The 14705-nt window shown below is 49.4% G+C and overlaps 1 protein-coding gene across 3 annotated transcripts in view; it reads left to right on the forward strand.

The window, feature by feature from the left end:
- The first annotated feature begins 672 nt into the window (after positions 1-672).
- The window catches only part of LOC115089710 (cholesterol 24-hydroxylase), a 78800-nt gene continuing 64767 nt past the window's right edge, over positions 673-14705 (forward strand). The window contains exon 1 of one of the 3 annotated variants that reach the window (XM_029597924.1): positions 673-1101. In XM_029597924.1, the coding sequence (XP_029453784.1) occupies positions 974-1101 (128 nt within the window). In that variant the 5' untranslated portion in view covers positions 673-973. The remainder of the gene's footprint in view (positions 1102-14705) is intronic. The other 2 variants (XM_029597923.1, XM_029597922.1) reach the window with 2 other exon arrangements.

The raw sequence follows: 14705 nt of genomic DNA on the forward strand, positions 1-14705 counted from the left end.
AGCCCCTGCTGATTTTTTTTTTTTTTTTTTTTTTTTTTTAAGTTTCGTGTTTCAAAACAAAGTGGAAAGACCAAGTGTCCAGGATGGGAAAGGAGATGATTGATTAGTGGTTAGAGTAATCCTCTGAGATCCAGAAGAGCAGGGCTGAAATCCCTCTTTTCCCACTGACATGTCTGGTGACCTTGAGCAAGTCACTTTATTTCCCCTGACTTCAGGTCCCCACCCAGACTGTAAACTCTCCCGGGAACGAACTTGTACCTACTTACAACTCACAGTACAACGCCCCGGTCTAAGCTTCTATTAAACTGGTGAAATGCATCAATAAATCGTGAGTGCATCCATCTCCTTTGTCCAGGAGTTGCTTCTTTTGTGCAGTTCTGAATGACAGGGGGAGTTTATAAGGTCCGGCCCGAGAAAGCGGCCGAGCACAAAATAATGAATGGTGACTTGAAAATAAAACTTCAGTCCTTTCCAGGAAGCGGCAGTCCCTGCCTGAGCCTGCTCTCTCTTTATAAATTCTTTCAAGGAAAAGCTGGGGGAAGGTGCAACGGACGTTAAACCGCAAGCAGAGGGCATCGGCAGGCTGAGGGAGGAGGAGGAGGAGGAGCAGTCACGTGCGGGGAAGGGGGGCAGAGCTCAGTGCAACCGCGGCCCCGACCATGGAGTCAAGGGCCTCTTCCTGAAACACAGCAGAAAGGCACAAACGTCCCACCGGGGAGCCACGGAAAGCTGCGCTGCTCCAGCACAAACTTGGCAAACGACTTTCCCCATCGCACGAGCCTTCCAGCACCTCAGACGCGCATGCAGGGGGGCGGGGCGATGTCCGGCCCGGTCTCCACCTGTCCCCGCCCCCGGGTTCTGTCTGCGGCGTAGGGGGTGGAGCTGAGGCTTGGCTCCGCCTCCCTCCTCCCTGTGCACTTTGCAGCTGCTGGAGCGCAGTTTCCCTGTCGCGGTCGCACGCGAGCCGCGGGTCATGGCCGTGTGGGCAGCCCTGGCCTGGCTTCTGCTGGGCGCCGCCGTCCTGGCCTTTCTCCTTTACTGCGCCTACGTGAAATCCGTTCACCTGAAGTACGACCACATCCCGGGGCCCCCGCGGCACAGGTGAGACCCGCCCCCACCTGCCCCCGACGGTCCGGGAGCTGGAAGAGGCCCAGATTAGGAGGGGTGGGGGGGAGGAGACTCTGACAGATGTTGACAGCTGCTTCCTGGGGAGGGGGGATGGGGATTTACTGACCTCCTCCGGGGAAGGAACTGCGCTATTAAACGGGGGATCGGCAAACTTATTAGATGCCAGGGCCGCCCTGGGTAGCCAGAAGCGCATAACCAGGTCATCGCTTTCGGCCACCCCAATAGTTCACAGTTTACCGCCCGATGCAGAAAGGATCGCGGGAGAACCGGTGCTCCGTGTTAAGAGCCCGCTCTTCCAGCGTGCACCCAGCCACCTCGCCTGGGCATGCGAGCCCGATTTAAATGAGGGATCGCGCTAAAAGGAGGTGCTAGGGTCGATTACATCCCCTAGCACCTCCTTGGCCCAGGAGCAGTAGCTCTGTCACCAATGCTCAATTTTACCAGTGTTGGTTTTCGGAGCCCCCTGACAGCCATCAGTTAGGGAAACGGATGCCCTTAAAATTAAGCGTCCCTTCTCCTAACCGGACAGGCCTGCCCATTGTTTTTTAATATTTATTTTTATTTTTTAACATTTTTGGTCTCTCCGACTTAATATCGCTAGGATTAAAGTGGGAGGGTGTACAGAAAGGGAGTATTTTCTGCTTTTCTGTACACTTTTTCAGGCTGCTCATAAATTGGGCAGGTGTTAATTTATGAGGGTAAAGTGTGCGGATTGGTGCACATTTTACTTTTGGTATCCTGAGTGACTAACTAATAGCCTCATCAACATACTGATGAGCGCTATTACGTTGAATTTTAAATCGGCCACGTGCTTAAAAAATGGGAGTTAGGTGTATGGCCGGGCCATACACGCGCATTTTCAAAGGGGCCTGGCCACACACGTAACCCCCGTTACGCACAGAACTGCCGGGCTCAGAGAAAGGAGCGGTCCGGGGGGGGAGGGGCTAGAGGTGGCCAGTACAGCAGCCATTTGCCACTGTGCCGGGGAAGCTCGTGCCAGCAGTCGTCCGGTGCACGCAATTTGCTACTGCTCAGCAACAAAATAGAAAAAGTAGGAGAAAGGGTTTAGGGAGAGGGGAAGGGAAGTTAGGTAGGGCGGTAGGGCAGTTCCCTCCTTAATTGGAATGGGCTGGGAGGGAACTGGGGAAGGTCGGGATGCATCGCCGTGCGGAAATTGCATAAGTCCCCTCCCTTGCATGCGCCGCCCGCACATGCGTGTGCATCTATGGGATTTGATAACATGCATGCGCCGGCACGCGCATGTTATAAAATTGGTGAGTCCATGTGTGCGCGCTGGGACGTGCATGCACATAGACACGTGCGCACCTTTTAAAATCTACCGCTTAGTTTCCAGGGGGTTTGGCTGTGTTTTTTCGACGTGCTAAACCCCTTACAGTATAAGGGGTACAGACATGCGCCGAAAACACACGGCCAGCCGTATGTTAAACAGTGCGCACGGCCGAGCGCACTTTAAGAATGGGATGGGTCCCAACGTCTAATCATTGGGGAGGGTGGGGGGATGTGTAAAACAACAGAGGGTGGAACAAAATTCAGGAGGTACAGGAGGGGGTTGGGGATTAGCATTAGGGATGTGAATCAGTACCGGACTCGTTTCTGGTATCGGGTTCGGGTAAAAATCACAGGAAATCTTCGTTCCCGCCGTTCTTAGTGGTTTTTGTCAGCTGTCTCGGCCCGAAAAAATCAAACCCTCCCCGACCCTTTAAATTTAATTATTTCAAATCCCCCACCCTCCCGACCCCCCCAAAACTAGTACCTGGTGGTCCAGTGGGGGACCCTGGAGTGATCTCCCGCTCTCGGGCTGTCGGCTGCCACTAAACAAAATGGCACCGATGGCCCTTTGCCCTTACCATGTGACAGGGGTATCTGTGCCATTGGCCGGCCCCTGTCACGTGGTAGGAGGAATGGATGGCCTGCGCCGAAATAGCTGGACCACCAGGTACTTTAAAAAAGTTTTCGGGAGGGTGGGGGATTCGAAATAATTAAATTTAAAGGGTCGGGTGGGTTTAGGGGTTGTTTTTGAGTGCCCTTTCTTCCCGCCCCCCCCCCCCCAAAAACGATAAGAGAACCCCACGAAATTAATCGTGGGGTTCTCCTATCGCTATTGGGGACCCCCAGATATTTGACGAGTTTGAAAATATCATACGATATTTTCAGTCGTCAGATAAACGATTCACATCCCTAATTAGCATAGCAGGAGCCAGTTGTTCAGGGCAGGAATAGGAGCAGATGCAAAAGATAAGGGGGGGGGGGAGGGAGAGTGAGCCCTTAAAAGCTTCAGTGACAGCAGAAGGAAGGGAGCAGCAGATGTGAACAGCAGCAGGAGAGGGGCTGGGCGATAACACAGGTTTTTATTTTCAGAGGTACAGCTGGGATTCCTGTTTGTTTCATATTGTATAAGGACAACTAGGCAGTGCTTATAAAGGAGGAGGAGTGTGGCTGTCCCAGTATAGCACCGACATGGAGATCGCTCAGACTGGGTGCCAACCTGCTCCAGAACAGGAGAGGAGATTGATCCAGGATACAGCAGAGGCATAGCCATTTAATATCAGGTACACAGTAGCCTATAAACTTATCCCCAACATGAAAACCAGACTAAAGGACCTGGAAGAAGGTGATTGTGTGTATAGCATATGTAGTTATGGAATCAGAGGGGTGCAGTATAGGCTGGACAGAGGGGGATTTTCAGTTTCACTATATGACAGTGCCGGTGGAGCAGCAAGGTAGCAGGCAACGGGAATAAAGAAGATGCAGATAGGGTCTCTCGAATGGAGGAGAGAGAGGGAGCCGAAGGAATGGCGAGGGACCAGATAGAGATGCAGGCAGACAAGGAGCGGCATGGATATAAACAGGCTGATGCAATAAAATGCACGTTAAATCGAGCACCCGTTTCCCTAATATGCGCACAGCTTGTCTGCAAGTTGTACTTTCAAAGAGTTAACAAATGGCAAGAGCCTACAGTAAAAGATAAGAGTTCAGTTACATTTTGCAAAGCTTGTGGAGGTTACTTGGCTGTTAAATTATAACTTAAAAGGGCAGAGTGAGAAACGTACAGTTCTGAATGTTTTCTGGAGGAGATTGATTTATTTTATAATACCAACAGTTTTTCAACAAATTGACAGATTAATTCAAGGATGGTTTCATTTACTGTCCGAGCTAGCTAATGTCCTCTGTGAAAAAGCTGGGTAAACAGAGAGAGAGAGAGGGCACTTGTGAAAGCAAAAGGCTGAGAATAAGCAAGTCTCATTTCGTGATGTGTGGGAATGTAAAAGTTGGGGAGGTTCACAGTAAGAAATGCGTGCGATTCTGTATTTAAATGAGGGCCTGCGCTAATAAGGAGGCGCTAGGGACAATAGCGCGTCCCTAACGCTTCCTTATTAGCGGTAGAGGTGGCCGTCAGCGGGTCTGACAGCAGACGCTCTATTTTGCCGGCGTCTGTTTTCAAACCCGCTGACGGCCATGGGTTAGGAAATCGGATGCCAGTAAAACTGAGCGTCTGTTTTTTTTTTTCTAACCTGCTCACCGGCGGGCAGATTTTTTAAAACTTTTTTTTTTTTTAAAGTTTTGGTTCCTCCAACTTAATATCGCTAGGATATTAAGTTGGAGGGTGCATAGAAAAGCAGTATTTTCTGCTTTTCTGTGCACTTTTCCGGGTTGCTCAGAATTTAATGCCTGCCCTTGGGTGGGTGGGGGTTGGATCCAAGTAAGGGCTTACTCGCCCCTTCCATGGCGGCAACTCGCCTGCCAAAAAGGAAGATGAAAAATGGCGGGGCGCTCAGGTGCCATTAGATAGTAGACTCCTGGGCTGGTAATGGGCACTGGTTTTAGCTTGGTTATAATAGCCCCGAGTACACAGACCACAAATATTGGGTGGCTGGGGAAGGTGGGGGGAAATAATAAAAGGACCCATGCCAGGAATGCGGCCGGCACAGGGAGGTGGTGACTAAATAAATGGCGGGGACAGTCTAGCAAGGCTGTCCTGTGTCCCAGCCATCTTGCCTGGCACGGCTTGATGCTGAGGGGTTACAAGGTGAATAATGGTGACATGGGGAATAACAATACGGTCACACAGTAAAAGCCTCCTCGGTGGTGAGGGCTGCATTATAAAAGATATTCGAAGCTGTTTAGCGTTGAGGCTAGAATTAGCGAGTTAGTGTTGCCATGTACCCTAATGTTGGTGGTTAAATATGTGGGTTAATAAAAGCTTGAAACAGAATAACAAATGGGGAGTTATTTTACTGGGGGTGGGGGTGGGGAGGAGGTAGGGCATGAATGTGTGCCAAGGTTAAGCAAATGAGATTCATGTACCAGTCAGTAAGGGAGTGCCTTACTTCACCTGACCCTTGGCCATCCAGAACTGCCAGAGACTAGTAAAGCAACATTTCAAGCAAAGCCACCTTGAAATGTTTCTTGTGGGTATTTATCGGCGTCATAAAGTTATTGCAGCTTGAGGAAAGCACTATTTTCCCATGCATAAATCTGTTTTTTCTGATGAGATGATAGTTTCTGTAATAGTTGGGGATTGAGAAATTACTACTTACCTGATAATTTCCTTCCCTTTAGGACAGTCAGATGCACCTTTACCAGCAGATGGAGACAGAGCAAACTGACATTGCAGCACATATACCCCTGCAGTGACATCAGCCTGCCAGTATTCTTTTCAAAAGCAACTGAGGACAGACTAACAAAACTTGATTAATAACATATAACCATCCCAGCACTCAGCAACAGGAAACACTGAGCTCAGACAAAGAATGTATTAACACTAGTCTAGGGACTGGATTAACACTTACCAGTAATCCCCGTAACAAGTAGTCACACGAGGATCATAATACAACCATTCGGCAGCAAGGGAGGGAAGCTGGATTCATCTGACTGACGTAAAGAAAGGGAAATTATCAGGTAAGTAGTAATTTCTCATTTCTTAGCGTCCAGTCAGATGAATCCAGAACAAGTTGGATGTACCCAAGCGACTCCTGAATAGGGCGGGTGGATGCCCGTGGTCCATTCAAAATCGCATGTGCAAAGGCTGCATCCTCCCAGGCCTGCACATCCAGGCGATAATACCTGGAAAAGGTGGGAAATGAGGATCATGTCGCAGCTCAGCAAATGTCGACAGGAGGCAACAATTTCACTTCCACCCATGACACTGCCTGAGCCCTAATGGAATGAGCCCTGACCTGACTAGGTAACGATTTTTCAGATCCACATATGTAGCCGTGACTACCTCCTTAATTCACTGAGCTATATGAGACCCATGAGGCCAGCTCTCCCTGCCTAGTACCACCAGAAAGGACAAACAGGTGATCAGTCTTCTGTAAAGGCTTAATAATCTCCAGATACCTGACAATATGTCTCTTGACATCTAAAGGTCGCAACAGATGATACTCCTCTTCATCTCTCTCTCTCTGTCCAGAGACGGCAGGGAGATGGACTGATTCATGTGAAAGTCAGTGACCACCTTCAGTAGAAAAGAAGGAACAGTACACAGCTGTACCATCCCTGGAGTCACCCGGAGGAATGGCTCCCATCAAGACAAGGCCTGCACCTCGGAACTCTATGCGCTGAACAAATTGCCACAAGAAACACCATTTTCAAGGTCAGTAACCACAAGGACAGGTTACGCATTAGCCTAAACGTAGGGCCCACTAAGAATTCCAACACCAAATTGAGGGTACCGGAAACCGCAAGGGATGACGAGGATGTGTCATTCCTTTCAGGAAACAGGTCACATCAGGATGATCTGACAAGGATCCACCATTCACCTGACCTCTGAATCGGGCGAGAGCTGCTACTTGTACCTTTAAGGAATTGAGGGCCAAGCCTTTGTACGAGCCATCCTGCAAAAATTCCAAAATGAGCGGGATCTTGACTGAACAAGGAAGAGTACCACGATCTTCACACCAGGCCTCAAACACTCACCAAACCCACACATAGGCCAAGGAAGTAGAGAACTTTCTAGCTCTTAACAAGGTGGAAATCACTGTCGCAGACTGTCCACACTTCAGCAAGCGAGCCCTTTCAAGTGCCATACTGTAAGATAAAATCGAGTCGGATCTTCATGAAGAACAGGACCCTGCTGAAACAGATCCCTGGGCGCCGGAAGTCGAAGGGACGATTCCACCAGGAGCCGCTGCAGATCTGCATACCACGATCTCCTGGGCCAATCGGGAGCAACCAAGAGCACCATCCCTCTGTGGTGCTCGATCCTTCGGACTAATCTGCCCAACATGTTCCATGGAGGAAAGTTGTACAGCAACTTGTCCTCTGGCCACTCCTGCACCAAGGCATCAATCCCCAATGACTTTGGATCTCTCCTGTGAATGGAGAATCACAGAACTTTCGCATTGTGAGAAGTTGCCAACAGGTCTAGAAATGGGAGACCCCAGTGATGCAGAATCAGCTGAAACACCTTGTTTCATAGCGCCCATTTTCCTGGGTCCATACTCTCTCTCCTGAGAAAGTCTGCTCTTACTTTGTCTTTTCCTGCTATGTGCGAGGCTGAGATAATCTGGAGATGTAGTTTAGTCCATTCCATAAGGTGATCTAGTTCCTCTGACACTTGCTGGCTCTTGGTTCCTCCCTGTTGATTTATGTAAGCCACAGTCATTGCGTTGTCTGACATTATCCGGACCAATTGACCCTTCTACCTGTCGCTGAACTGCCAGCTGAACAGCCCTGGTTTCCAGGTGATTGATGTTCCAGAGAGACTCATCTGCATTCCAGTGCCCTTGTGCCGTCAGCTCCTGACAGTGAGCTCCCCAACCATGAAGGCTCGCATCTGTCGTCAGTACTAGCCAGTTCGGTGGTGCTAGGGAAAATTCCTTCTTTATATGATTCGCCTGCAGCCACCACTGAAGTCAGGAGGAGACCTCCATCGGCAGGTGGAGCCGAATCAAATAATCCTGAGACTGCGGTTACCACCAAGACAACAGGGAGTGGTGAAGAGGACGCATATGCACCCTCGCCCATGGTACCACTTCCAGAGTTGCTGCCATTAAACCAAGTATCTGCAGGTAGGGCCAAACGATTGGACGCAGAGAGTTCATCAATAGACATAGATGCACTATCAACTTCTGAATACAAGCTGAATACAAGCTCTCTTCATGTCAAACCGAACCCCAAGGTATTTCAATGATTGAGCCGGCTGAAGACTGCTCTTGACCCGGTTCACTACCCAGCCGAGCTCCTGCAACAGGGAGCTCACCTTGCGGGTCACCAGGCGGCTCTCTTCCAGTGACTTGGCTTGAATCAGCCACTCGCCCAAATATGGGTATACTAGGATCCCAACCTCTCTCATTCTGCTGCAACTACTACCATTACCTTGGAAAAGGTCCTGGAAGCATTGGCTAGACCAAAAGGCAGTGCCCAAAATTGATAATGGCGTCTCCGAACTGCAAACCGTAGAAAGCGTTGATGGTCTAGTCGAATGGAAATGTGAAGATACACCTCGGACAGGTCCAAAGAGGTCAGAAATTCCCCCAACTGCACGCCATTATCACTGAGTGCAAGGTTTCCTTGTGAAAATGCGTCACCAGTCATGGGCACAACGAAATAAATGGAATGTTGCTTTGTATTTTCTTGAGACTTGGCCACTGGAATCACAGCCCTCAGACTGAGCAGCTTTGTCAATGTACTCTCCACTGCTTGCCTCTTCTGCGGGGAGTGGCAGGGAGAGACCCTGAACACGACCCGAAGAACACTGTGAAACTCCAGCACATATCCTTCTCATATCACCTCCAGGACCCATTAATCCAATATGATCTCAACCCATCTCTGATAGGGGGACACCGCTCTCTCTTCTATCTCCTGCTTCCGGGGGGTAGGTCAGCAAACCTTCATTGGGAGGTTCCACTATCCGAGCCCGCCCCCCTTCTGGGCTGCCTGGGATGAAAGGACTGAGACCTATCAAAAGGCTGAGTCCTAGCATGGCCTCTCATGCTAAAGAAGCGTGGCATCTGCTTCTTATCCTCCAGTCATCAAGGAACCAGTGATTCACCCCAGTTACTGGTCAGTTTCTCCAAATCGCTCCCAAATAAGAGCGAGCCTTTAAAGGGCAATTTCATGAGGTTAGCCTTGGAGGTTGCATCGGCCAACCAGTTTCTCAGCCATAAGTGACGCCTGACTGCTATTACTGAAGCCACCCGTCTGGCTGAGGTACAGACCAAATCACAGCTTGCATCTACCAAGAATGCACTTGTTGGTTCCATAGTTGCCCTGGAATTCACCTCAGAGTCATCAACCTCCTGAGAGAGGAGTAAAAAGAGCGAGCCACCAAGGAACAACTAGAAGCTATTTGCAAAGTCATTGCCACTGCTTCAAATGCCTGCTTAAGGATAGATTCAATCCTATCTTGTACATCCTTCAAGGCTGCTCTTCCGTCCCTGGGGATAGCCGTTCGCTTTGAGACTGCACATACAAGTGCATTCACTTTCAGAAAACGTAAACGCTCTCACCACCTGATCTAGAGGGTACAAGCCTTCCAAAACCAGACCTCTTTTGAAATTAGCCTCTAGGGCACCTCACTCAAGATCGATCAATTCTTGAATGGCCTCCATCACAGGGAAAAAACAAGAGACTTTATGCAGTGAAACCAAAATGGGATTTTTCTTTGGCTCAGACATGGAATCTGCCCCAGGTACTCCCAACATATTCAAGGTCTGGGAAATCAGGGCCAGCAGTTCATCTCTATGGAAGAACCGTAGCATAGTCCTATATGGTTCTAATCCCGGAGGAATTTCCCCATCCTCCAGAGAGTCAGGATCAGCCTCATCATCCGTGCCATTTGGATCTCTATTGGGCAGACTCGCTGCCGATCTCGGTGTACCCCGGCGCTTAACAGTAGGTCCAGGCGAGGTTCCTACCTGCGACTGTGCCCTGGGAGCATTGGATGAGGCTGAGGACTGCACGTGAAGAAAGGATTGTAACCCCTGGAAAAATTCTATCCATGAAAATGTGGAAGGATCCATGCCAAAACCATAAAGGCACTTGAGACGAACTCACTGAGCTACCTTCCCCTGCTGATGAACCAGTTAGGGGAGTTCCAATATCAGATGCCCCATCTGACATGTCTTTACCCAGACCTACATTTGGCTGGGAAGAACTAGGCTTAGTGAAATCAGAGGAAGATAATTCTCCTTGAGCCTCCAAATAGTGCTGGCACAAGTTAGCGGGCACTGCAGGCCAAGATGCCCGAATATGACAGGCAGCGCAAAGGGAAAGGTGCTTAGGTTTCTTAGGTATAGGCACTATTAGGCTGACAGTACGCTAGACGGCGACTTAAGGCGTGCGTCCAGCTGTTTGTTTTTGTTTTTGTTTTTTTTTAGGCATCCAAAAATTCTAGGCGTCCAACCTAGGCATCCAAAAACTTAGGAGTCCAACATTTAGGCGTCCCTAAGCCTAGGCACCGCAGGAAACTTAAGCGCATGGCAAACACCCAACTTGTGCGCATAGGTAAACAGGACGGCCACTAAGACACCACTTAACTTGGACACACAAACCAAGGCCCGATTATGCATCTAAAAACTGGACGCACAACCTGGACACACACGCCGAACCAACAATCCTGAAGAGAGCAGCCTAACACACACAGACAAAGCACACAAAAAGCCGTTGAGGCCTACCATGCGGCGCGCAGCGAAAAGGCCTGAGAGCGGTGCCTAGCCTACGGAGGCTGCTCAATCCGCCAGGCTGCCCACGTCTCTTAACCTCCCATGGAGCGGGACGAACATCAGAACAGCATGCCAAGCTTGGAGACCGGGGAAAGAGGAAGCCCTACACCAAAAACTCCCCTTTTCTGTCTCTGTAATTTTTTTTTTTTAAACTTACCTGAGCTCAACCTTACCTGGCTGAGTACAGAGATCGTCATCCGGCTGTGGGGGGAGAGGGCAATTGCCGACACCACCGCGCTCGGCTTCCTGCACCCACTACCTTTCAGCTGTTCAAACAGCTAAGTCCACACCGGCTGAAAAACCAGCTACCAGACCAAGGCACTCATCTGAGGAACATGGAAATCACCTCAGGAATTCTTAACTGGGGGAGGGACTATTTGGTATCACCGCAGGAGAGTGGGCAGATTAAATTTCCTTTTATTTCTCTTTCTAAAACTTGAAGCAATCCCCAGTAGGGAGATACATGCCCACCATCTGCTGGAGACAGAGAATACTGGCATGCTGATGTCACTGCAGGAGTATATATATATACTGTGACGTCAATTTGCTCTGTCTCTATCTACTGGTAGAGGTGCGTAACCCACTTGTTCTGGATTCATCTGACTGGACGCTAAGAAAGTAAGCAATATCTGCCTGATAGCCCGCAGCAGTGAGAGGAGGGATTGCATTAGAGACCTGCTTGGGGCACAGAGCCTACCCAGCTCCTGCTACTCGCCGGCAAAATTATTGTTATTAATAGGGGCTTCGGTCGTCAACTCCGCCGATGTGGAAGGATGTGTACGTGTGAGTAGCTGAGGGAGCATTGTTTCCGGCCTTGCACTCTCTATTCTGTCCTGCTCCCTCTCTCTTCCCTTGCACTCTCCACTTTCTCCTTCCCCTCCCCCTCCCACCCCACAGTGTGTGCGGTGCTAATGTGGAGAGGGGGGAGAGGGCCTGTCATTATGGGGTATTGAGTGTAGATCGAGAAGGGGAAAAAAAATGCATATTATCCGTTTTAGAATAAGACTGTAACATAACAAAAAGTAAAGGGGTGTGAATACTTTCTGAAGGCACTGTATATGTCCAGGGGTAAGGGCGCACTGCATAAAGACGTCTGAGGATTGCACCCTTTGCCTATCTGAACCGTGGCTGTAGAAAGTCTGTATCCCTTTGAATATTATTCAGGTTTGTTGTGTCAGATTTGCATGCATTTATGTGAGTTTGTTCCTACTCTTTACCATATTTCAGTATTTCTCAGTGCTGATGAGCTGGGGGGGGGAGGGGAGGGGAGGACTGTACTGTATTCCTCTCCCCACCCCTTCTGTAACCTCATGGGGCAACCCTGCAAGTGGTCCATGCCAATTTCAGAAAACTGTTTCATCCAAAAATTGTTGCTCTCTAAAAAAAAAACCAAACAAACAAAATCTTCTTTCTCTCCTCCTTCCCTCGCCCAGCCAGCCAACAGTATTGTCCTCACAGTAAAAAAAATCCCTCCCTCTCTCCCCCCCTTCCAGCCAGCCTTCAGTTTGTTATAAAAAAAAAAAACAACCATAAAGATAACAAATCCAGCCTTCCCCTGCTACTATGATTACTCCGCCTGCCTGCCCTTTTTCCCAGTTAGGACCGGTCCAAAGGCTCCAACTCTGGGTGGGGAGCGGCTGCAGCCCAGTATTTAGGAGCCTGCGTGAGAATGAGTCAGCACCTGCTGTTTTCAGGTGCCAACTCCCGAATAGGACGATGTGGGGTCACCGCTAGGGTGGCCAACGTTTCCATGGACCGTAACCGGACACCCCACTGAACATCATACTTCGGGAGGGGGAGGCGGGGGTCGGGGGGTGGGGGACGGTTGTCAATCCGCTCATTGCTTGGCATTGAAGCACCCCCTCAATATTCTTTGTTTTATAAAATGTTATTCCAGCTATCCTGATAAAGCACATCAACCGCAGCCTCGCTCCTGCAGTTTTGCCTTTCTCATGCACACCCTCCTCCATACTTCTCCTGGGTGTGCGATTCAGTATTTAAGTGAGGAGTGGCGCTGCTGAAGAGGAGCTAGGGACAAACGCGCGCCCCTAGCACCTCCTCGGCAGCGGGCGCCCAGGACGCCTGGCTGTCAGCGGGTTAGGAAAACGGGCGCTCATTAATTGAGCATCCATTTCTCTAACCTGACTGGCGGCCCTGTTTTTAAAAAAAATTATTTTTTAAGCTTTTGGTTCCTTCGACTTAATATTGCCACAATATTAAGTTGGAGGATGTACAGAAAAGCAATATTTTCTGCTTTTCTGTACACTTGCTTGGACTGCTCAGAAATTACCGCCTGCTCTGGGCAGGCGTTAATTTCTGAGCGTAAGAATGTGTGGGTCGGGTGCACATTTGGTTTTTAGATCTGGGGAGAATAGCTAATAACCTCATCGGCATGTAACTGCATGTGATGAGCGCTATTAGTTTCGCAGGGGGTTGGACGTGCGTTTTGGACGCGCTGATCCTATAAGGGGTTGTGGACGCGGGACCAACCACGGGTTAAGCAGTGCACTCGGCTGAGCGCACTGTTTTGCATCGGCCCCCCTGTGTCTACCTTCCTTTCCTTCCTCTTTTCTCTGAAACCCCTCTGGCTCTCCCCTTTCCCCACCCTGTGACTCTGACTGTCTCTTTCTCCACCTTCCCCTCCTCTGTGATTGTATCCTCAGCTCTCTCAGGTCTTGGCCTAGCACTAAGATGGGCGTCTTGATCTCAGCCATTGCCCACAAAACCACCATTCCAGTGGAAGGCGGGACAGCCCTAAATAGCCACCAGGATAGAAACAAGTCTTCTCAACCAATGCGATGGCCTAGCAGGCCTCTATTGCAGAGGTTTCTTAGCTCAGGCAATAGCACATTGGATACAACAACAACTGCTCAACTACAAAGATATAGTCAGGAGTAGCCTTCCTCATTGATACCCTCTATGACTTCATCAGGATGGCCAGGCTATGGCCTCGGATGGCAGGGAGAAGGCTACTGTGGCTCCAGAATTGGGCAGCAGATAGGATCTCCAAAACCTGCCTGTGCAAATTACTGTTTGGAGAGGGGTTTCTCATTGGCAAGGAGATAGAGAAACCTGTGAAGTATCTCGGGGAATCTAAGCTGCAAAGGCTTCTGAAGGATAGCCCATAGACAAGCGCCCTGAGCTCCAAGGTGGCAACACTTTGGGAAACACCGTAGATTTAAAATTGGCAATTATGGACCTCAGCAGACAACAAGGACAAAGCCCCAGGCCTTTGAAGGAACTAGAAAACCTAGGAGTGATTCTTCTATAGCTGCAAGACCTAGCTAAGTGCCGCAGGCAGAGAGTCTCTCTGGTGGTGTCACCGGTAGGCTGGTTTCAGCTTTTTCTTACAGATGCTAGCAAGCTTTCTTCAAGAACTTTTCTACTTCTAGTTTGACTACCCCAGTCCTTGCTGATGAGAAACATCCCCATAACCTGATGCTGCCACTACTATGCTTCACTCTAGAGATGGTGTTCTTTGGGTGATGTGATGTGTTGGGTTCATGCCAAATGTTAACGCTTTTCGTTCAGATTAAAAAGATCTCCTTTAGTTTCATCAGCCAAGAAAACCTTTTGCCACGTGCCAGTATCCCCTTGAGTTAGCCTTTAAATACTTCAAATAGGATTCAAGGTGAGCTTTCTTGAGTACGGTAATGGCTTCCTTCTTGCCATCCTACCATACAGGCTGGATTGGGATATTTATGTCACATGCGCACTTTGTCCAGTCTTGACCATGGCAGCCAGTAGCTCTTTCTCAGCCTTTTGGTTGCCTCCTTGCTCATTCTCCTTGCCCAGTCATCCAGTTTGGAGGGATGGCCTGATCTAGGCAGAGTCTTGATAGTGCCATACACATTTCATTTCTCAATAATCATCTTGACCATGCTCCAA

The sequence above is a fragment of the Rhinatrema bivittatum genome, chromosome 4 (assembly GCF_901001135.1).
Source record: "Rhinatrema bivittatum chromosome 4, aRhiBiv1.1, whole genome shotgun sequence".
Classification (NCBI taxonomy): domain Eukaryota; kingdom Metazoa; phylum Chordata; class Amphibia; order Gymnophiona; family Rhinatrematidae; genus Rhinatrema; species Rhinatrema bivittatum.